Genomic DNA, 23460 nt, shown 5'->3' on the forward strand with positions numbered 1-23460 from the left:
CCAAAACAGTACGGTTCTGTAAAAGATAGTTCTTAATAGTTCACTTTTCAGACATGAGGGAGTGAAAGTTTAAGACTGAGAAACACAATAAACTCCAGTACAGCATTGTTAAATGAGTGAAATTTGTCTTTTCTTCTAATTTATAACTAACAAAAAGAAATAGGTTGCACAGTATTACCTGCAATAAAACAAATGACTAAGTCTCAGAACAATTCGATATTTCATACAATAATTCAATAATTCATCAAACACATAAAATAAAAGAACTAAAGGTAATAACTTATGATCCCAACACTAATACTTCACGTTGATGCTCTGACTTTTTTGCTTTTTAAAGATTTTACTTTGTGTTCTAAGTGTCCATCAGTAATGCCAAGCCCTCCACAGTCAGCGTTACCATTGAAACCCCGCCTCCTGCAGCTGTCTGAAGCTGGTAGTAAAACTGAACCTGTTATTTTAAAATGACAACTGCCTGGGAATATGTAAACTATTGACACAGAAGAGAGAGATTGATTTAAAGCATTATGCAAACCATACTAGCGTTAGTGGAACAAAACTGACCACATTAAAAAATACAGGAATGTTTACCCTAAGTTACAAAGAAAAGCATTTGATACCAAGGTCCCCTTTATTATTTGTATACATCCATGTCAATATTAGATGCTCAGAACAATTGTTGTAGTAGAAAGAGCAAGAAAGTCTGTATAGGATTGAAGGGGAAGTTGGATGGGTTGACCAAAAAGGACAATGGATGATGTTACCAGAGGAGCTTCTGTCAACAGTTTCTGGATGGAAAACCAAAATACTGATAACTTTAAAAGGGCGTTCAGGTCGCTCACCTGTCAGTAGCTGCTGGACAGCTGCACCAATGTGACTGACAGCAGATATTTACTGAATCAAAACAGTTTTCATGTCGTCTCCATGGGAAGAAATCAACAGTGTTTGCAGGCCGATGTGTTGAGCAAGTAAGGGTATCTGCCTGCAGTGAAGCAGGCGAACTCACAGATGGACTGCTGGACCGCCACGTTAATCCAGTTGCGCCCGGGAGACTAAAGCGCTTTTGACCACAGTGAAAATGTTTTTGACCTTGCTAAATGTCAGCATGTATGCATTAGAACATTTCATCAATGTCACAAGTGCCGGTTATATATGCAGGGAATGCAGCTGTGAAAATATGACGGGGCAAATTCAATTCAGCCATTTAATGTTATAATACATATTTTATACATTAATGGGAAAATGAGCCATATATCGTCTTGACATTGGAAAAGTCATCGGCTATGGGCGATCGCTCTGACCACCGTCGATTCCCAAGATCATCGTCTGTCAGCACAGCCCGAGTGTGTGTGTTTTGGTTCACTTATGTTATTATTATTGGGCTGTAATTGGCGTCCTGGAGGCCTCCCAGGCTCCCAGGTGTCCCATTGACCAGCAGGTTAATAGAATTAAATCTTCAATGAGGCATTCTGGGAGACGATCTTTCTCTGGAGAGACTCCAGCCTGCAGACCAGCCTTCCCTTTTTACCTTCCACTCCCTCAGTCCATCCAAGTGTGTCACCTAGGAAGGCTTCCCAAAGGACTTACAGTTCGTACCACAGGTGTTGGATGGGCTTGAGGTTGGGGTTCTGTGTAGTTCTTGAACACTGAACCAGAAAAGGCCATTTCTTTATCAATCAGTTCTTTGTTTATGGGGGCATTGCCATTGTCAGGAGAGAGTCGGGCCAAACTGTTGCCATAAAGTGAGAAGCACAACCATGAAACACTGCCTCAGACCAAAAGTGCCTGGAAAGAAGGACCAAACTGTTTTTTTTTTATCAACAAAAAAGTAATTAAAGCCAAAAAGTTTTGTGTGCTCAATGACATTTCATAGGAGTGTCTATAAGATAATGATATGTTTATGTTTAAATGCCAAATGACGGCACAACTTTCTCACTATGGACCAATGTTGGAAAATCAGCAGCCAAAGTTTCATCATGCATTGACAATGAAGTGAGTCCCTGTAGATCGCAGGAGCTTTCATTAGCGACTGTAATCATAGTTATCCTCTGAGCTCTGATTCACATCTATTACTGGGCTTGCTCTTTGCTCCCTGAGGGCTAATTACCACCAGAAACTGTTGATAAGTGTTCCTCAAGTGGACCTCATTAACGATTTGCTTCAGAAACATTAACAATATTTACTGGCTGCTGTGGCAACTTGAACACAGTGATGAAACTGGTGGGCCATTACAGGGCAGGATAGTCCCCTGAGCTCCCAACATGCAACAGTTTGTAGATTTTACTAATGTTTTTGACTCACTGTGCACAACAAAGTTTTACAATCCAATACTACAGAACTGCAAAACTAACTACATATCCCACATTGTACTGGTTTCCAGTGTCAAATCTGTCCTGCTCTCGGACAATCAGAATTATACTCTAGTTTATCGGTCAAATATACAGACAAGAAAAGAAGTGTGTTAATGTTTATTTTAGTGTCCACTGTAAAGTGCTCAATACAATCTACAAGGGAGAAGAAGCAGTAATACGTTCAGGGTATTAATCATGGTGGTTTACCAAGGCCATTTGTTGGCAAGAAAAGTTATCTATAACTGAACGACAGGTCACTGAAGCCAATCCCAAACAGCTCACGATATCACAAAGTCAATATGCAAATGGACACACCAACAGAATATTTGGGATGAAGTGGTAACCCCTGGAGCCTCAGTCCGTTTGCCGGTGACTCCTTCATCCCTCTGCTGGTTAATACTTTCACCTTCAGTGTCGTGTTTATGGTTGCGTCACACAGAACACTGTGCTTTTTAACATTTATCACCTCTAAAATATCTACTTTATATTAATGTGAAAACTTTGTCTGGATTTAACAACGTCAAATACATGTATTCAACTTTCTCTCCAAAAACTGTATTTTACAAGATTACACTTGAAAACAGTATAGTAACCTTTAGATTTTTGCCCAATATTATTTGTTACTGAAAAGAGCCTTAAAGACATTAACGGTGATCTTCAGATCACAAATTTTTACTGAAGACCCCTGATCAAACTATTTAAAACAAATCTCAGGTGATTGGAGACGAATATAAGGTGATCAGCTGATGCAGCCGGATTAGTAATCCGATTAAACTGTGGAAATCAACTTCCGCAAAGCCAACGTTAAATAAAATAAAAGACATTTACAACAGAAAACATTAAAAGTAGATATAGCCCTACGAAAATGTGCCAGCAAAGCTCAGTCAGTGGAGTGCCAGAGTAAAAGGAAAGTGCCTCGAAACTTTTTTCTTTTTTTCAAAAGCAGAATCAACTTAAACTGACCTCTTTACTATAAACTATAAGCTTTTTAAGGCAACAAAAATGGAAACACTTTTTCAAAATGACCTCTGGTGGCGCCTGCTCTGCACTAAAATACATCACATCAATATAGCATCGTAGAAAGCATTCTTATGTACTGTTAATGTAGGAGGAATGGCATCAGCACTACCACATTAATTAATCACTGTTAAAAATGGAGCAGTGTACTGTAAGGAAGTTGAGTTTGTCTTGTTGACCTGTTCATTGTAATGATCACATTGCTGTATGTGTAGCTGATAACATGTTGTTAATATTTGCCCTGATCAATGGGAACAGTTTGTGTGTTGGTCCACTGTGATTGAAACTAGTAACTAGAGATGATGTGACACATTACACAATACATTGCTCATTTGCTGTGGCTGTAGATATAGTGATTACCCCGTTGCCAGCTTCATTTGTGTTCGGATAAAGCTGCTACTTTTTACTGCCTCGTATTACCAAATGGTGCATGAATAACACCAACTTCTCAGTCATATTTATCATTTTGCATTTTGCATTTAATATAAATTCAAGATGTGGCAATATAAGATGCTCAGGTGCTTCAGAAGTCAGGTGATTTAGTGAAAAGAGAGGAAATCTGCATAAGGAGGTCAGGGGGGGTCAAACCAACAGGTGACTTTCACCCAGGAGACCGCATCCAATTTTAATCCAAATCCCGATCTTTTCCAAAAACCTTACCAAGCAGATTTGTTGACAGCATATCTACCACATATTTAAAATGACAACTGACATCTGAATCTAATCAGTTGGGAACAAAAATAGGGTGTTATATGACGCTTAAGATATGTGACGACATGTGAAATGTCCTTAAAAGTTCCCATGAGATCACGTATTGACCAGAGCCAAGAAAGCAAGGCTCATCCATCTGATATGACAGATCCTTTAATAGGACACGACAGGAGTTAAGATATACTGTTGGTTCAGTGCAATGCTCATCCAACACAACCATATAAAAAACAACACTGTGTAAATCAATGTGTCACCGCCATAATCAGAACCACCAAAGCACAGCAACAGCAAAGTCGTCCCAGCAGCCTGTCATGACACAGAGGTCCAACTACTAGTGAACCAAACAAAACAAACCTTTCCTTGATTACATTTCACATTAATGTGTGTCATAGACAGAACAAATATAAAATAACATACAGAATACATTAAGGACTGAATGAGGCGTATTGCAAGTATCTTTGTAGTCAATGTGATTCTAGAGGTCTAGTGCAGATTCATTTTAAAGTGATTTAGCTCCATCTGCTGCTCACTTTTTGGTACTGCAATGTAGAGTTCAAACAGCAGGAAAAGCAACGGAAACAGCATACTAACAAAATAATCTCAACCTTCTTACCGTACTATGTCTGCATAGGTTTATAACAGTCCTCAACCCTTTACACTATAACAGCATGCCAGACTGGCTATATTTTGCAGAGACAGCACTGGTGACTCTGGCCTGTTTAAACCACAGGAGCCAAACTGAGGTGCTTCTTTCCAAGGGGCCAGTGTTACTGAAATGTGACTACAAAAAGAAAGTTGCAGGATAATGAAGAATGTTTAAACACAGTGTCACATTAGCACAAGTAGAAGACAGTCGACCAACACAAATGCTATGGATATGTGAATGACCCTGACCTCTGACCCTCTGGCTGTGAGGTGACCACGCTAACTACGAGGCCAACACACCATCCTCTTTAGGCCAGTTGATAGTTTAGACTGCATGAAAAATACAAAGACAAAAACATGAAAATAAGTCTCCACAGTAAACAAAGTTGTTTCAATAAGAAATGTTTTATGTATTTGATGGAATTAACATACTGTATATCATGTATAAATATGTCTTGTGATAAATGTTCAACACCACACAAACGGGATATATAATACAAGTTACAGTGGAAAATTTGGCTTTTCTTGTTTTTACATTTTGAAAATTACAAACACTGCAAAAATAAAAAGTTAAGAACTGGTTGCTTTTTATGAAGAGTTTCAGTCAATTTAACTTCAGTCAAACATTTTAAGTCACAGTATCCTTTAATTGTGGTTATTGAATCATCAACATGTGTACTGATGTTTAAAAATAAATGCTGTTTTTAAGATATTTTTTAATTGTTTACTTGTTTTCAACAGACATTTGATACAATGAATAAAGTCTTGTGAAAGCATATAAACTGCTTGCAGCAAGAAGATCTAGTTGCGCTTAATATCCCAAAATTGAATGAAAAAAGTAATTTCTTGCAGTGAATAACTAAATACCTAGTAGCTCTGTGAAATCATCAGGCTGCCACCATGATTATCACTCACTCAACAACATAACAGTCACATTATTATTATTACACATAAAAGTTGCAGTGAGCTACTCTGTGGTAAACTTGTGTGGTGTCAAAACATTATAATGTGAGTGATAAGCTGTAGGATTCTCTCTGAATCATCATTAAACCACGAAAACAACCTCAATTCAAAAGGACAATTCTGACAATTAAATCTGAAGTCTGTGGCTCACCACTTTGAAGACTTGAGATGAGAATTTATGAGAACTTATATACTGTACTTAATATAAATACATAAATAGAAAAAATGTATTGTTAAGTCACAGATATCACTAATTTTAACGTGGTTGATGATTCAAAAACGATTCTGCATACTCATATTTGTATAAAAAGTGTTCCAAACATATGTTTTTAAAACGTTGATAGTGAGAGTTGTGTGTGTGTGTGTGTGTGTGTTCAGTTGTAAGACATACAGTTGTCAGTCATCATGTAAACAAATGTTTTTTGTTTTGATCGTCACAAACAGATGGAAGTCTGTTCATACAATGTTGTATTTATATCTTAATACATTTAATGATCATCTTTAAAATCATGTTTTTTCTCCAAAAGAGTGAAAAATGCTGAAACTCGCTTGAAGTTATTGACGTTTAGTTTGAGATAATTCCTAACTAATGGGATTATACTGCATAAAACTCCTTTTCCTTCGTACCTCATTTGAGATTTCATCAGAAAAGTTTTCAGTATATTTATGTGAAGCTGTGGTCTTTAAATAAATCTGTTTGGGTTGAAGAAGGTAAACAAAGCAGTCAAACTTCAGATTTTACCGTAACACTGATATAACTCTACATTCTGGTCAAAGTATTTCAGGAATGAAGGACTATATTGTTTTGGCCCAAAATTGCAGACTTAAATTATTTACATGTCTGCAGAGATTATAACGCACCATAAAGCCACACAGATTGGATGAGACAAAAAACTATACTTTTAGCTTTCAGCCGAAGCCTGACTTGTAGTACTTAGACACAGCCACAAGAGGGTAACAGACACTGACAAACTATACATTACTCGGGGGTGTCCAATCTTATCCAAGAAGGGTCGGTGTGGGTCCAGGTTTTTGTTTTAGCGTAGCACTCAGACACATGATTCAACTAATTAACGAATAATGGTCTTCAATCAAGCCTTAGGCTTGTTTGTGTGAGTCCAATATTTAACGCTAGAACTTGGGCTGTTAGTCTCATGTTGTGCAATTAAAGTTAAATCTGTTATTATATCTCATGTGGTTGATAATGTCAATATAAATCATAATAACGGCAATACAAGAGGTTATTTATCCATTTACCCTTATCAAAACGAGCAATTATCCTACAGTGTGCCTTAAAAGGTAGACATAAAAAAAAACAAAATACAGATAGCCTACAGATTGCGTCTAACAGGATGTAACTTTTTCTATGACTTCCTGTCAAATCTTCGAAGGCCGATGGAAACTGTCCGGCTGGAGCGCAGCTTTAAGGCTCCGCCTCCTGCTGCTCCGCCTGCTCTTGTCTACTTTCCAGGCGAGCCTCTTGATGATTTGGTCAGGTGAGGTAGTGCTGGGCTAAAACAAAAACCTGGACCCACACCGGCCCTTCTTGGATAAGACTGGACACGCCTGCATTACTGTCTTTGTCTCATCCCTACTGTAGGAGCCAAAAATGGTATGGCCTTTATTATTATTTGTTTATCTTACACACGCCCCTTTTGTTACTAGCATTTACGGTGATTATCACCTGGGTGTGGTTTCACAGTATTTCACCTGTTCAGTTTCACGGCGCACTTGGTTAGACATGGGGGGTGAGTGGGGTTGTATAATTTTGTTGACCGCTTCGTTACGTTTCGTTTCTTTGCTTTTCATTAATTTACATGACTTATAATTTTGTTGTCATATAATTTGTTAGTTCAATAAACACTTAAAACTAACGTCGGGAAAGAATGATTCTTTACGAGCGCGTCGGACAAGACCTCACTGAGCCTCCAAGCGGCTAATTAATGGGACAATTGGTCGCTACACCTACAACTGTCATGATATCTCATGGAGCTCTGTGGGCCTTTGCGTTGTCCATTTATCTGCCTGTATAGCATGGAGCTCTTCTTTGTGTCTCTTCTTTGTGTCTCGCCTCCCTCGATTCCCGGTTCGGGTTCCTTCTGTGTGGAGTTTGTTCTCCCCGTGTAAGCGTGGGTTCTCTCCTTGTTCTCCGATGGATGGATGGATTCTTTGTGTGTATTACTATTTCAATGATTTTGGGAGATTTGTTCAGAGCCAAAACACTGAGACCACCTGATCATTTATTGTACATAAAGTATGATGAATGATGTATTCTATTTTTTAATTTAAGTGTATTTTCGATCAAATGTATAACTACATTTGTATTCAGTAATAATGAAGGAATAGAAGATGACATGTGGGTGCATCGTTGTTTACAGGTGCTTGTTTTTGATAGTGATATTGGCTCTGGAATTTAGATTTTATACTTGCAAAGATACAAATCTCATTCGTTCCTTTTTTGTTTCTCCATTTCTGTTGAATAGTCATATAGTTTAGTTTACTTCCAATGGATTAATTTTACTAAGCTTTACCTTTCAATTGAGACTATATGCGAATAAGCCTTATTGTTGAGGTTCCTGATTCATTTTGGGTAAATGATTTGAGGCGTTATTTCTGAGGGTTAGGAGATTATTTTACCCTCATAATCTTTGATGTATCCACCAATCTGTGGCTCTCTCTGTGCAAATTCATTTTGTGTTGTTGTCTTTCTGGTGTAAATCATTATTGACCAGATAGAGATACATTTATGGCAGGTTGGTGTGCTGTTGAACCAAGCCATCAATGTTCACTTGTCAAAACGACTGATTTTAGACTTAATGGAACGTTATACAAATTGTTTTAGTGGTGTATCGACTCGCTACCCTTTCATATAACTCTTCAATGGAGCTCCATCAGATGGCTTTTCCCAGAATGAGGATGCTCATGAAGAAGACCATAATGAAGAAGAGCCACATGAAAAAGCGATCCATGACCTTGGCGACCTTCCTCCACTCCCCAATACGCAGCTGCGCGGCTCGCTGGTCCTGGTATGAGTTGGCAATGTACTCAACATTCTTGCGTAGTCCTTGATGCTGGCACACACACAGGGTTTTCACCACGATCTCCCTCCTGTTCTCCCCGGCTCTGCCTCCCCCATCACCTCCTACGCCTTTCTTTTCCTTGACGTGCTCTCCTCCTCCTCCTCCTCCTCCTCCTCCGGCACTGTTTGACTCCCCTTCATGTCCTCCAGCAGCTCCTTCCTCCTCCGAGTGGTCAATTGTCACAAACAAATCCTCTTTCCACTCAGTCTGGTTGGCCAAATCCTGCCCCGGCTTCAGAGACTCCCCACTCCTAGCCCCATCGTCCTCCACCCTCCCTCTCCACACCTGCCCGTTCACGTCCCAGTTTGTTCCTTTGGTGTTGTTGCCGTTGGCTGATGGGACTTCAGATTCCTCCTGTGAAAGAGGTTGTTTCCTGGATGAAGTCCCACTTAGGCAGTTTTCACCGACCTCGTAGACAAAACAGATGCGGGCAAGGTAGTTAAGGATGAAGCGCTCGGCCCATTGTGGAACGGGACGCGCCTCAGGACCGCAGTGGTGGATGTTCATGATGAAGATGGTGAGCGCTGTTGATGCGGTGACCATCGTCATCGTAGCAATGTAGTACTTTCCTGTTGAAAAATTATATTGAAGATCATTCAGTGAAAATCCCATGTACAGTTCATTTTCAAAGATAAATGTTAGCGTTGTTTCTCTGACCAATACAATCTGTTTGCTTATTGACCCTTTTAGAATTGTGAAGCAATGATGACGTACATTACAACGGAGTACAACATCTTGTTAAGCTATGTAAGAATATTAACCAGCACAGATGCCGAATGCAACCTCAACAAATAGACCTCTTTTGTGAGATGGAAATAGCATATGTGGCAGTACAGAAAGTTCTGTGAGGATTTAATAAACAAATAACAGCTGGAAACACTGAGGCTTGAAGTTTAAACTTCTGAGAGATCATTGATTTCTGAACTTCCTCTTGTTGTATTTTAAATAACCGCTGAAAGGTAGGTTTTCGCCTGTTCATGCAACATTTTCTAACCACCCAGAGCGTTTGAGAGTGTTGGTTTGCTGCAAGAAGAAACCCCGGACAGAGTATAAAATACCCTAATGTTTACTGACTCAACTCTCGTCCCTGCGACCCACCTTGCTGAAATTATAACTGAGGGTTTATACTGAAGGGGGGAGGAAGAAGATCCAAGGATTCACAAATGTAAAAAATAGGGGACCGTTTTGAATGTCCATCCATTGGGCTTGAGTTTTTTAAAATTTCAGAATAACATTGGCTTTGGTTTCAATATTAACATGAGTTAACTGAGTTAACAGAAGCACATCTACTGATTTAACAGGATGCAGGGTGCTGTCACAAACACATCGTCCCTGCGACGTGATCACATGCACTGCAAACTATTCTTTCTGCATACTGGCTTTGCCTCTCAGGCTTGAAATCAGTGTCTTTGAAAAACACCTTCTCACCTATCAGTGGGACGCTCTCAGAGGGCGGCATGCTCTCAGCCACCAACAACTGAAACACGGTGAGGGCCAGGAGCACCGTAACACCCAGGGAAACCTTTTCACCAGAGTCAGCAGGCAGGTAGAAGCCCAGGGGAGCCAGGAAGGAGATCATCATGCAGGGGATGAGGAGGTTGAAGATGTAGAAGGAGGCACGTCTCTTCAGGTGGAGGCTGAAGGTGATGTCTGGGTACGGATCTGAACAGCAACCATACAGGATGACATTCTTCTTAGCTGGCATACCCAGAACCTGGAGAGAAAAATGATTTTACTTTGTGAAGGAATTCAATTTAGAAATGATGTCTCGTTCTGAGTACATGAACAAGATTACCACTCACCTCCCACTCCACATTGGGGACAAAGTCAGCCAGGTCAGCAGTGTCCAATGCATTGAACAAGTCCATCTGGTTGCCATTGTGAGTCCAGGATCCAAAGGTTAGGTGACACTGCTGCAAGTCAAAGGGGAAAAAGGCTACATCCACAGAGCAGGAGCTTTTGGTGATGGCTGGCTGGTCCCACATGACCTGGCCATCGTTACGGAGAACCACGTTGGTCTCCATGGAGCTGGAGAACTCATCATCTGCACTGTGGCAGAGAAAGTGGGGAAGGAAGTCATGCAAAGGCAGAGAGAAGGAACAGGGGATCGGAGTTAGGAAGATGGGATTGAGGAGGTTTGGATTGTCGCCCAGAACATCATTACTATCTACTGACATCAGTGATATTAGGGACAAGAGGTGCCTCCACAGAGCCTGAAGACATTAAAAAACAAAACCCACCCAGGCACAACCTGTTCACCCTGCTGCCATGTGGCAAGTTATACATATATAAGTATCAGCTGATCTACCAACAGACTACAGAGCAGCTTCTCTCCTCCTAACTTCATCCTCCACCCATTACTGTATAAAATAAATGTGTTAAATATTGAACTCCAAACTGAACGTGTTTGTGTTCAAGTAACGGGCAGACAAAAGTGAAGAATTATATTCTTGTTTCTGCTCCTTTCAAATCATGGAAAGCATTCATTGTTGTGTTGTGGACTTGTGTGTCAAATTTAAATTGTAATGTGCATTTTTTTATGAAAGGAACAAATTTTAAAAAATTAAAATGAAACGTCGTTGTGCAACCCTGTTGTACAATGACAATAAATTGAACCTTGCAATGTCCTGCAGCCGGGCAGATCAGCCGGCAGAAGGCAACGCCTACCTGTTATACAGGACAATGTCAGGTCTCCATACGTAGCTGCTGGGTATACGGATGGTGTCCAGGCCATCGTAGTCCTCCTTCTTCCAGGTGAGGTAGGCATCCATCCATACCTGGCGGACCCACAAGTAGGTAGTCAGGATCTGATTTCGCTCATCCTGGTGAGAGGACACACATCAGCACGGGCATTAATACACACAGCATGAACCTTTGGATCGGCAGTCGGGATGAGATTACCATGTCGATGATCTGGGAGAGAGTTATCTGCAGTGTGACGTTGATGATGTGGTCAGTGTCCTCCACCGGCCGCAAAGCGTTGGTATAGTTGGAGAACAAGTCAGTCAGCAGCTTCTGAGCAAAGCGACCATGAGCGGCCAAGCAAACTGGAGAATGAAAGGAAAGACAGACATCTAGTTATGAAAGTGAACCCTTTATTTTTTAAACCAAGCAGCAGGATATAAAGACCACAACAAGTACTTATTAAGAAGTACATTCCTGCTCCCCAGAGGATAACCCTTGTGATTTGAATGTCATTGTGACACACCGATACACGTTGCAACAGGCACGGTTGCTTCTAAAACTCCTTGGCAAACAGCTGATCAGGCTGTGGAGTGGGCGATCCCTCGTCCAAACGGCAGGATGGAAAAAAGACCACAAACAGTGGAGGTTGTGGGTTAACGACACACAAATATAGAGTTTATCGTAAATAAAAAACACTAATATCAACCTTTCATCTGCATTTACTATTATCCACAAGAAAAACGCGATGGATGGTGCAAGAGAGGAGCAAAACCCAACATGTTTCTAACGATTCGTCTTGGTGTGATCGGCCCCTTAGAATATGTGAAATCAGGTGACCTGAGTGTTCAGGTTACATATCACATAGGTGCAAAAGCCCAGAGGAGCAAGTCTGCGATTCGATTTCCGGTTGGTCAGACGGTGCCATTCCTCTTTCCTGTCCCTCCAATAAATCCCTCGTATTGTTCGATCTGTTCAGCATTTTCATATTGAGTCTGTAAGCAACACTTGAAAGGATGTTTGATGCTATCAGTATTTCAATTTACAATAAAATTAAAATAAATCATTTACAGCATTTTATGGTAATGTACTAGATTAAAATGGTATTTTTCTCTTGTTCACTACTATTTCCTCAGATTGTTTTTTAACTACTTGATGTACATCTATACAAATGGTGCTATTGCAATATTTTGTCCATCCAAACTGTGAGGGACTGCTTCACATTTCAAATATGAACTTGATTCTTTTGCATATTATTTTGAATGTTATGAGGTCTCAAGTAAAGTCCTTTTCTCTGATGCTTTCTTCTGTAAAGGGACTCAGTTTTAATCCTTAAATGTCTGCATATCTCCAGCAGTTCATCCTGAACACTCACACACACATGGAAACCACATTTCCCAGCTCAATTAACCTGCTAATCACCTGAGGTTTCACACATTAATCAAACCTTTGCTGAACAGCAGCAGACAGTTAATGACTTTAAATCCTGTGACAACTAATTATGATGGTGATGGACTGAAACAATGCAATTTTTCTGTCATGTATCTCTATCAACGTTGATCCCCTCCCCCCCACACTGACAATTCGTACCTTAGAAAACAATTCTGCACACATGCTCTGTGCAACACTATGAACGTCTTCACCATTATCACCATTTGTACAATTCATCACATCTCATCCCTTTTCACCCGTCTTTCGGTGACCAATCAAAACAGCCGTAAACACATTCTTGTCTTTAGACATGTGACAGTGAGGACGACCATTTGTATGAACTACTTTGTTAAAAGCACACCGGCCTTAAAAGACGGTCGTCCATGAGATTTATTGTGGATATCTAAGATACCCGGAGGAACAACTTCATATCTTTCTGATGTGTCTCAGGACAGAGTCTAAACTAGAGCCAGCACTGAATAAATCACAGTAAATCCACCAATACAGCCACAGGACATGAGGATGGACGGTGACTTTTCACATCTTTAAAGTAAAAGCTTCACAAACCGTCAACGTTCACCGTCAAAACTCAAACACGGGAAACGCAGGAGCATAAATCCAGCATCCATTAAACGTGTGATTAGATCAGAGGAACGCTGGAAACAGATGGACAAAAACCTTTGGATGAAGAATGAAAACATGAGATCTGAAGAGCACAGTTACTCGTTATGACCATCAAACTGATCTTTAGTCCTGTAACCATATAAGTAAATAGTGAGCAGCCGACACTTCAGACGTGTAAATTGTTTATAAAAATCTGTTAACGCCAAAAAGACTTCACTATTGGCTGCAGTCAGTCGTCTTTATACGGCTTTGGAATTGCAGCTGCCAAAGAAACTTCCTGGACGGTCACAGTGAAATATTTTCTTTGTTTTTTAACCCACAACTGCTGTTTATTTCACTGTATTGTTTAGTCTGAGGATCTTTAGTTAATGGACTTTATTTCAGACCTACAGTCCATATAAATAAAAATAAAACCCTTAGTTGATAAATGCTCTTGTTCGCCATGCCTGAATATAAGACAATAGTTGTTTCATGGAAATTACTTTTCAAAAAGTGCAGTACTCTTATATTCAAGGACTAGACAACAGTGTGTATTACGAGTTGTTTGTCACCTTTACGTCACTAGGCTAGTGAGTTTCTAGAGATAGTCAGCCTTAAAGTTAAGACTCTTTTAAATCTACTATTTACTACTTATCAATATATGCAGACAAATTTTTCAAAAAATACATTTCTTTGTATTTTTTATTTCAACATGCAATATTCTTCCAGGAAAACAAAATATGACACATAATAGCCTCCTGTTTCCCTGGAGATACGTCACCAGAGAAGACCGAAACTCATAAAAAACACATAATAATAATATTGTAATTTTCTTTTCTTTCTTAATGCTTAAATATTTCACATGAGCCATAAATGAGCCGGCAGATTCATTTTGATTGGAGTTTGGGAACCACAGAATTAGTGGAATTATCATATAAAGAGTGTTTCTCCGTGTTGGTTTGTGAGAAAAACACGACGGTGATCCAAGCTTTCTCAATGCTCAACGACAACAAGGAGCGAGAGATTCATAACTGCAAGAGGACACATTAAAGATAAAATGAAAGACTCACACGGAGGTTCAGCAACATGCCTTGCACAAAAAAGGAAGCATACAAGACCAATGACCTTCAGAGAATAAGATAATAATATATGACCGAACGAGAGAGGGGAGAGTGTTAACGTCCTTTGTACAAAAATGGAAATGTGGAAGTGAAGCTCTGAATCTGTCAGACGGACATGAAAAACATCATTATGAGATTCTCCTCAGCTCTGTTTCTGTTTAAGGCTTAATTATACAGACGCACATGATGAATGATGGATTCATTCACCAGTCATGTCTTTATAAGATCACTCAGTCACTATTCTAGATGTTTCTTAATGTCAACAAATCCAACATTTTAGTCCATCAATAATACTGTCTGACTTCCTGTCTGTGTCTCAGCTCCAATCTTATTGGTTCCTCCTGAAGAATCTTTAAAAACACGCATATATAGTCATTCACAATTTTCACCAAACAGGAGGATATAGATCATTTGCTGGGGACTATTTGGTGCTGGCTATATCCTGATAGAGGAGACCATAGATTTCAGACTGAGAGAGTTTATTCTGATCAGCTCATAGACGCCATGATGACTACCACCAGTCGTCACAATGAATCCTGGGATACGTTGGACCATGAAGGATCAGTTGGATCCTGATACTGGTTCACTGCTGGTTTGAGTCTGAACATGAGATTTGTTGGAGAATATTAGACTAATAAGAACAATATTCCTGCAGCTCAAACTAGCTCCCTTCAGGCTCCAGACATGTTATGAGTGATAACACAATATGTTCATGATGTTACAGCTGTGTATTTACTCAATGACAGGCTCAATGACAACAGTCTTCCTGCCTCTCTGTCCAACACCTTCATCCCAGGCAAGATATCCTAACAACTACAGGCCTGATGTCCATTAAATCTGATGTTTTATATCCAAACTGGTGACAAATAAGAAGGAAAGCCCAAGTGTTCCACAGCTTCGGTCTTCCTTGTCATTGCTTTCTCTGTGATACTACATGTGGATTTCTACTGGAGAGATGACATGGTCTAACAAAAGGTGTTCGCTTATTTGGTGTTTGATGGTGGAGAACGCTGCTGCTCCTAAATCTTCCACAGGTGTTAAACATACTAAAGAACCACTTAAAAGAGCACTAGAACTTCCACTGTGGTCAACAACTTAAACCTCCTCAGGGACAACTAGAACCTCCTAAAGGGCCCTCGTGGTGAAGGGTGCTGTCATAGAAATTTCTCAAAAATATTCTATAGGGTGTTTGATATACTTACGAACCCCTATATCTCTTGAAGGCGTGTGAGAGCTAACTACCGGACTCCTAGAACCACCTCAATAGATCCAACCTAAAGGAAACTTCTCAATCAAAACAAACCTCATCAAAGGCTACAATGAGCCCCAGAACCTTGAGTAGTAGTAGGGACAACCTAACACACTGCCACAGCCTCCTAAATAAAAACTTGAACCTCCTAAGCACACACTAGAACCACCTAGAAGATCCCTAGAAATTTCTGAACAACCCCTAGAACATCAGGAGGATGACAAGGTGATAAGGATCACAGAAAGGACCCTTAGAATCTGGTCAGTGATTACTTGAACCTCCCAAACACCAACTAGAACCATCTAATGGTCCAAAAGAACCCCCTCAACGATGACTTGAACCTCCCAAACATAACCTAGAACCACCTAGAAGACCTCTGGAACCCCCCCAACGATGACTTTAACCTCCCAAACACAACCTAGAACCACCTGGAAGACCTCTGGAACCCCCTCAGTGATCACTTGAACCTCCCAAACATAACCTAGAACCACCTAGAAGAACTCTGGAACCCCCTCAGTGATGACTTTAACCTCCCAAACCTAACCTAGAACCACCTAGAAGAACTCTGGAACCCCCTCAGTGATGACTTTAACCTCCCAAACATAACCTAGAACCACCTAGAAGAACTCTGGAACCCCCTCAGTGATGACTTTAACCTCCCAAACATAACCTAGAACCACCTAGAAGAACTCTGGAACCCCCTCAGTCATGACTTTGAAGCAGAAAGGAGCAATGAGGCTGAGATGATGAAATGAGAAGCTGGCTGAATGTTGTGTGTGCTGCTCTTTGGCTAACAGTGAGATAAAACCCTCGACAGGATATTCATTGGTGCTGGACTGGATCCGGTCCACACACTGTGGTGTTGCTGCAGAGCGGCACTACAACAGCAGCAGGCTGAGGAGGAGAAAACAGTACAGGAAGGACCGTTAGATCACTGAGATACCGTTGACAGATGCTCTGATCAGCTGATCGATCAAAAACGATGACTTTGCTGATCTCCTATCAGCTGGGATCCCTTCAGGCCTGAAGTCTCCGTGTACATTAACCTGCAGCCTCTGATCGGCTCTGCTCGCTGGTCAAATGTCTTCACGGTCCGGCGAGCTGAGTCAGCAGTTTGTAGGAGGAGTCAAAGTGTGAGTGCTAACAGCTCTGCCAGCTGGCACACACACACACACACACACTCTCTTTCACACACACACACACGCGCACACACACACACACACACACACACACACACACACACACACACACACACACACACACACACACACAATCTCTTTCACACACACACACACACACACACACTCACACACACACACTCTCTTTCACACACACACACACACACACACACACACATAATGCAGTTTATTATCATGATCTTCACCACGATCATCTTCATCACCTCGCTCACCACCATTGTCACCGTCGTCATGGTAACGAGCCAGTCCATACATTCTAAGTGCACAGATGGCCAGAATCGTGTGCATCAGGGCTAAGTGCAAAAAATCCAGATGATGGCATGTTAAGTCAATATGACCGGAGCTGTGTGTGTGTGTGTGTGTGAGTGTGATAAAGCACTGATCATCATCCCGTTCACATTCAGACCCGTGTCAGCCTCCGTTGATGGTTCAGCGTTGACTCATGTAACAGCAGTTGGCTGACATTTTAAAGAGATGAACAGACTGATTTGACGTTAGAAGAATCTCCTCACCAACTTATAATTCTGAGTTTCCCGGGATATGAAAGTGATTGCTTTTTGCAGTCACCTAAGTAACACAGCAGTAGTTGAGCCTTTATTCCAGGTTTCAGCTGGAGCCTGAATTTAAATATCTGGTTCCACGACAATCAAAGAGGGTTTGAACTCTTGACCTCTTCCTGTCCTTATCACTCGGAGACACGATTCCCGAATCACTTCAGCGTTCAGTAAAAGCAGCAGAAGAATGAAGGTGTCCAGGCTGCAGATAAACGTGTCAGCACTGATCTACCGTCTGAGCAGAGATGATGACAGATAGCAGCTGATGGGGAATCACTTTCAATCGCCTTTAAAGAAACAAGACTGAGCTTCTTTGGCTCGTGGGCGGTCGGACTAAATGACACAATTGAATGCATCACGCTGCATTTAGGCTGTAAACCAAACAGTTAATCAGAGTACCCCTCAGATAGAAGATGACTGTTAGCTGCAGCTGAACATTACTGTTTTATTATTGTGTGAACGTGCCAGTTATTGTTCTTCCTCTTCTAACTCCTCCCACATCAACGTGTTCAGTTCAGTGACTTGACGGACGGATGGTCAAACTTCACCTTCATGCAGATTACAGCAGAGATTCAGTGCAGATTCACATTTTAAAATCATTACACTTCTCTTGTAGACTTTTGGTGTCATTCAACCTTTTCAAGGACATTTAAAACCTTTTCAAGGCCATTTAAAACCTTTCCAAATATTCCCACGACCCCCACTTTCATCGTACACATTTAAGTTATTCAGTGCAGCTTTAGCTTTAAAAAAAACCCATCTTTCATACATTATTGGAATTATTGAACTTTTCAATGACATTCTTACAAATTAACAGGTTGTTACTCTTTAAACTATTTCTACATCACTTTTCAAACCGCAATGTCGTCATTATTATAATAATTTTAATTTTAATTACTATTATTTTACTGTATTATTACCATCATATGATATATCAGTAAATGTTTCCAACAGTTCACACACATTGATGGCATTCATCACCTTTTTATCATCTGTATGAACAAACTTGTTTTCTAAAATCTAATCCTTTCACATTAATCCAGTGTATCAATAAATTCCTAAACAACGAGTTAGGGTATAAACTCCTCAAGGGTGGTTTTTCACATTAAAAGCAGCAGAAACTAAGCTGAAAACGTTCTCACCTGGAAGACAGAGGAGAAGCCGCAGATATACGGTTGATCCGCCGCAGAGAAGCTTCATAACGGCTTCTGATAACAGTTATTGATCCGGGGAATTGACGATGTGATCACAGTGCTGTGATGACAGATCAGGCAGCGTCCCACCAGCGAGCCGAGAGGATGAGACTCACTGAGACGCAGAGAGAGAGAGAGAGTGTTGCTGTAGTGGTCGCTGATGTATGAGGGGTCGTTAGTGCCACACAGGCTGGAGGCTATAAACCATGTGGGGAGAGAGAACAGACGCCAGACTCTCCTCATACACGTTTGTATTTTTAACAAACAAAGTGATGCAATTCATATACACAAACAACAGAATGACCACACAAATCAAGAACGCTGTGTTCTTGTTTTACCACAAACATACGGTTTTAACCAGAACCACAATATATGGACCCAACCAAGAAGTGGTGTTACCTTAAAGCTGTGGACTGCTCAGGTACTCTGGTTTCTACAGGTACTCTGGTCTCTACCTGCTCAGGTACTCTGGTCTCAACAGGTACTCTGGTCTCTACCTGCTCAGGTACTCTGGTCTCAACAGGTACTCTGGTCTCTACCTGCTCAGGTACTCTGGTCTCAACAGGTACTCTGGTCTCTACCTGCTCAGGTACTCTGGTCTCAACAGGTACTCTGGTCTCTACCTGCTCAGGTACTCTGGTCTCAACAGGTACTCTGGTCTCTACCTGCTCAGGTACTCTGGTCTCAACAGGTACTTTGGTCTCAATAGGTACTCTGGTCTCTACAAGTACTCTGGTCTCTACAAGTACTCTGGTCTCTACCTTCTCAGGTACTCTGGTCTCTAGGAATCCCCAAACCCCCAACAGACATTACAGTAGTAGCTTCATGTCGTCTTCATAATAATTTTATTAACACTGACAAAACTAAAAACAGTTTGGAGGGAAACGTCTTGTAAACTGAAATTTACGTGCTTTTACTTAATTTGAGTTCCCGACAAAAAACAGTTGATTTAATAATTAAAGGGCAGGGACGATCACTTGTCTGATTCCTTTGTAACAGGAAACAAAAGCTGCTCGTACCTTGAACACATCAGGTGACAACTACTTACCGTCCCCCCCCCCCCCCCCCCCTTTATACAGCGTTGGAGCTTTCCAGCTAATTGGTTCACAAAAGGCTTCATTTGTTTATTTACTTGAACACAAGCGGTTCTGATGTGGAGGCCACAGACAGCCGCTCCCTCCTTCTCCTTCCTGTCTGGTTTGCTCTAGTTCTGGTTCTGTAGTGTAGTCACTACTTGGAGCAGGCAGAACCTGCAGCCTAATCAGGTTCACAGGTAGTCCAGCCAGTGTGCGAGTTATACCACGGTGTCCGGGGGAGCCGGGGCTGGGGGCGGGCGATCATTTTTTTTTTTTTTTTTTTGGAGGGGGGCAAAGTTTAAATGCTGATCCTGTCATTAATAGCAACAGCATATGCCTATTATAAAGAGAAAATCCGTTGCACGCACACCATAGGTCTATGTACAATATTTACATGAAACACCCCGATCGATCATCATCACATCATACATCACATGGGCTATAGCCTATAAGGCTATAGGCTATAGCTGTACACAGAGCCAAACACGCGATAAGAGCAGGCAGCGCCCCCACGCTTCAAGCGCCTCCGACGTGCAAGCAGGCAACACTTTTTTCATGAATCACGAACTAAAAATACAATTTTATTTCTCTTATTTTACACCTTTGAGGGAAAACCATGGCCAAAATATAATTAATTTGGCAATCATATCAATATTTTAGAGCTCCCCCCAAATTTCACAAATCATGTTTCCAGGGGAGCTCAGGTGGCCACCAGGGGAGCCATGGCTCCCCCTGCTCCCCCGTAACTCGCACCCTGAGTCCAGCTCCTCCAGGATCCACAAGCATATGTGAGGTCACAAGAAACAAGGTCACAAGAGGACCAGGATACCGGCCGTTACACTAGGAGAGCTGGACAGGACCGTACAAGGGCATCAACCGAGCACTAGGACTGGAATCTGCTCCTTTGTGGAGGAGCAGGAGGAGCACTGCCAGAGCCCTACAACATGGTTGCAGCAGCCCAGCACCGTGCAGCTCCATTGGCATTTACCAGAGAACACCAGGACTGGCAGGTCTACCGTTGGCGCCCCGTTCTTATCCAGCAGGACCTGTTGGTGGGTCAGCGATGGTCCCACAGACCTCCATGTCATCGCCAACGTTACCTTGACTGCTGTTAGTTCCACTTCACCACAAACATCAACATGTCAACATGTCTGGGGGAAATTTGGACCAGCTGGTGTCCACCTGAGACCTCTGAGACCGACCAGTCCTTTCAGATTCACAGAGGACGACTTCATGATGCAGAAAACTTCAACTTCAACGGCCCGCCTCCTCCACTGCCTGTTATTTACTGACCTCCATCCTCAAGAGCAGAAGGAAACGAGACACCGGACAGCTGCCGCTCAGAGAGCCGACGGATAAATAATAAACAGCAAAGTTTGAAAAGCGAAGTGAGGATGTTAAGAGGAGATTAACGGATTAGCAGGAAATAAATTGGCTGACAGACCCTGTGATGATGAAGTCAAAGAGTCACAACGCCTCCCTCCTTTCTTCATTATAGAATTTAATTCTCCTAATTAGTTTTATAAACTCACAAATATGAAATGAGTAAGAATACTGGAAAACAAACACTAGAAGAAAAGTTTTAAACGTTGGATTCAGTTTTAATCACAAGCATAAAAGAAAATCAATTATTACCGAATTTGTCTTTAAAATAAACAAAAACTCTCAAAAGAGAAGCAGTTTTAGTTGATGCTTTGATCTGTCAACATTGTGATTTACATAAAACAGAAAAATGCATTCAGACAACATACACAATAAACACAAAGCAATAAAAAAATAATCAAGACAATTTTAACATAATGGATTCCATTAGAACATAATAAGAAACAGCAGTGTGACGGATGGAAACATAAATCATAAGATATAAAAGAAGCTGTTTGTTTCAGATGAAAACTGCCGCGACTTCTGCATGTTTAGTTTGGACTCTGGAGAGACTAAGCAGACCTGAACCAGACTATGTGAGGGGTCTTCATCACATAAACCAGCAGCAGCATTTCTTTGTCACACAGGAAGCTGCAGCAAATATCTGAGACTCTAACAATCCCTCCAGAGTCCTGGCTGGCTATGTCGCTTTCTTTTTATATTCAATCAGCTTTTGTTGAGAGAACCTGAAGACGCCTCAAGGTTAATTGAGGTGGGACGCCGCAGTCGGACAATTCTTTAATCCCCCCCGGAAATAGAAGTAAGAGCCTATCAGGCGGGCCGGGGGCCAAACCGGCCCACCGACAGTAACCGGCCATGGAGCCAAAGTTGGACAACGCGGCGATCGTGGGAGGACAATAACGTGTTTGGTTCGGGTTCTTCAGTCGGACTCAACAACTGTAACAAGAATGATTGTATAGTGCTATCATTGTAAACTGAAATGAAGAATAACTGCTGGGAAAGCTTAAGGGTAGGGACTTAAAGACACAGTGTGTAGGAATTACTCCCATGAAAAGCTCTGTAAAAGTGGCTGTCCTCCCGGGGAGATCCGGTCCTGCACGTCCTGAAGCCTCCTCGGCGGTTATAGTCTTCAAAATGGTGGAACGACATGGAAGCCTCCTGAGGACTTACCCGTCCAATGTAAATAAAAATAACAAAACCTAACCCTAACCCAGAGGTAGTTATACACTTATGAATGAAGATATTGATTTTAGCTAATACATTATTTAAAATTTTACACACTGTCCCTTGAATGAAGTGTGCTTTATAAAATGAGTATATTGCCCAAGTACGCTTCTTCACAAAGGGGTTTTTCCCTCTTTGGTACGAGGCTTTTGGGCAAATCTGAACACATGTAGACCAAAACAACTGCACAGAGACTCTTTGGCGGGAATGGTCTTGGAACAAACTCAGTTTGGTGGTGGTGGGAACCCGATCCAACCTTGATCTACCAAGGCGGACTCTGCAGGTTCTAGCTAAACCAGCATTCTCACTCCCGACTGGTCAAATACCGACGCTTCAAACTATGACGCTCCAAACTACGACGCTCCAAACTAAGGTGCTCCAAACTATGGTGCTCCAAACTACGACGCTCCAAACTACGATGCTCCAAACTATGACGCTCCAAACTACGATGCTCCAAACTATGACGCTCCAAACTACGACGCTCCAAACTAAGGTGCTCCAAACTATGGTGCTCCAAACTACGACGCTCCAAACTACGATGCTCCAAACTATGACGCTCCAAACTACGATGCTCCAAACTATGACACTCCAAACTACGACGCTCCAAACTATGACGCTCCAAACTACGATGCTCCAAACTATGGTGTTCCAAACTATGTTACTCCAAACTACGACACTCCAAACTACGACGCTCCAAACTATGACACTCCAAACTACGACACTCCAAACTACGACACTCCAAACTACGACGCTCCAACCTATGACGCTCCAAACTACGATGCTCCAAACTACGACGCTCCAAACTATGACGCTCCAAACTATGACGCTCCAAACTACGATGCTCCAAACTATGTTGCTCCAAACTACGACACTCCAACCTATGGTGCTCCAAACTACGATGCTCCAAACTATGACACTCCAAACTACGACACTCCAAACTACGACACTCCAACCTATGGTGCTCCAAACTACGATGCTCCA

At 41.6% G+C, this 23460-nt stretch overlaps 1 protein-coding gene across 1 annotated transcript; it reads right to left on the reverse strand.

Moving 5' to 3' along the window:
- Positions 1–8575: 8575 nt before the first annotated feature.
- Positions 8576–18867, reverse strand: LOC311025877 (neuronal acetylcholine receptor subunit alpha-10-like; the record flags this gene model as incomplete). Its single annotated transcript, XM_084029018.1, has 6 exons — positions 18746–18867; positions 11666–11811; positions 11432–11586; positions 10567–10813; positions 10193–10478; positions 8576–9333 (listed from the first exon to the last, which is right to left on the reverse strand). Exons 1-6 carry the CDS (start codon positions 18801–18803, stop codon positions 8576–8578), a joined length of 1650 nt encoding a protein of 549 aa, XP_083885144.1. The 5' UTR covers positions 18804–18867.
- Positions 18868–23460: the final 4593 nt, after the last annotated feature.

The sequence above is a fragment of the Eutrigla gurnardus genome, assembly GCF_963514095.1.
Source record: "Eutrigla gurnardus genome assembly, chromosome: 15".
NCBI classification, from domain to species: Eukaryota; Metazoa; Chordata; class Actinopteri; order Perciformes; family Triglidae; genus Eutrigla; species Eutrigla gurnardus.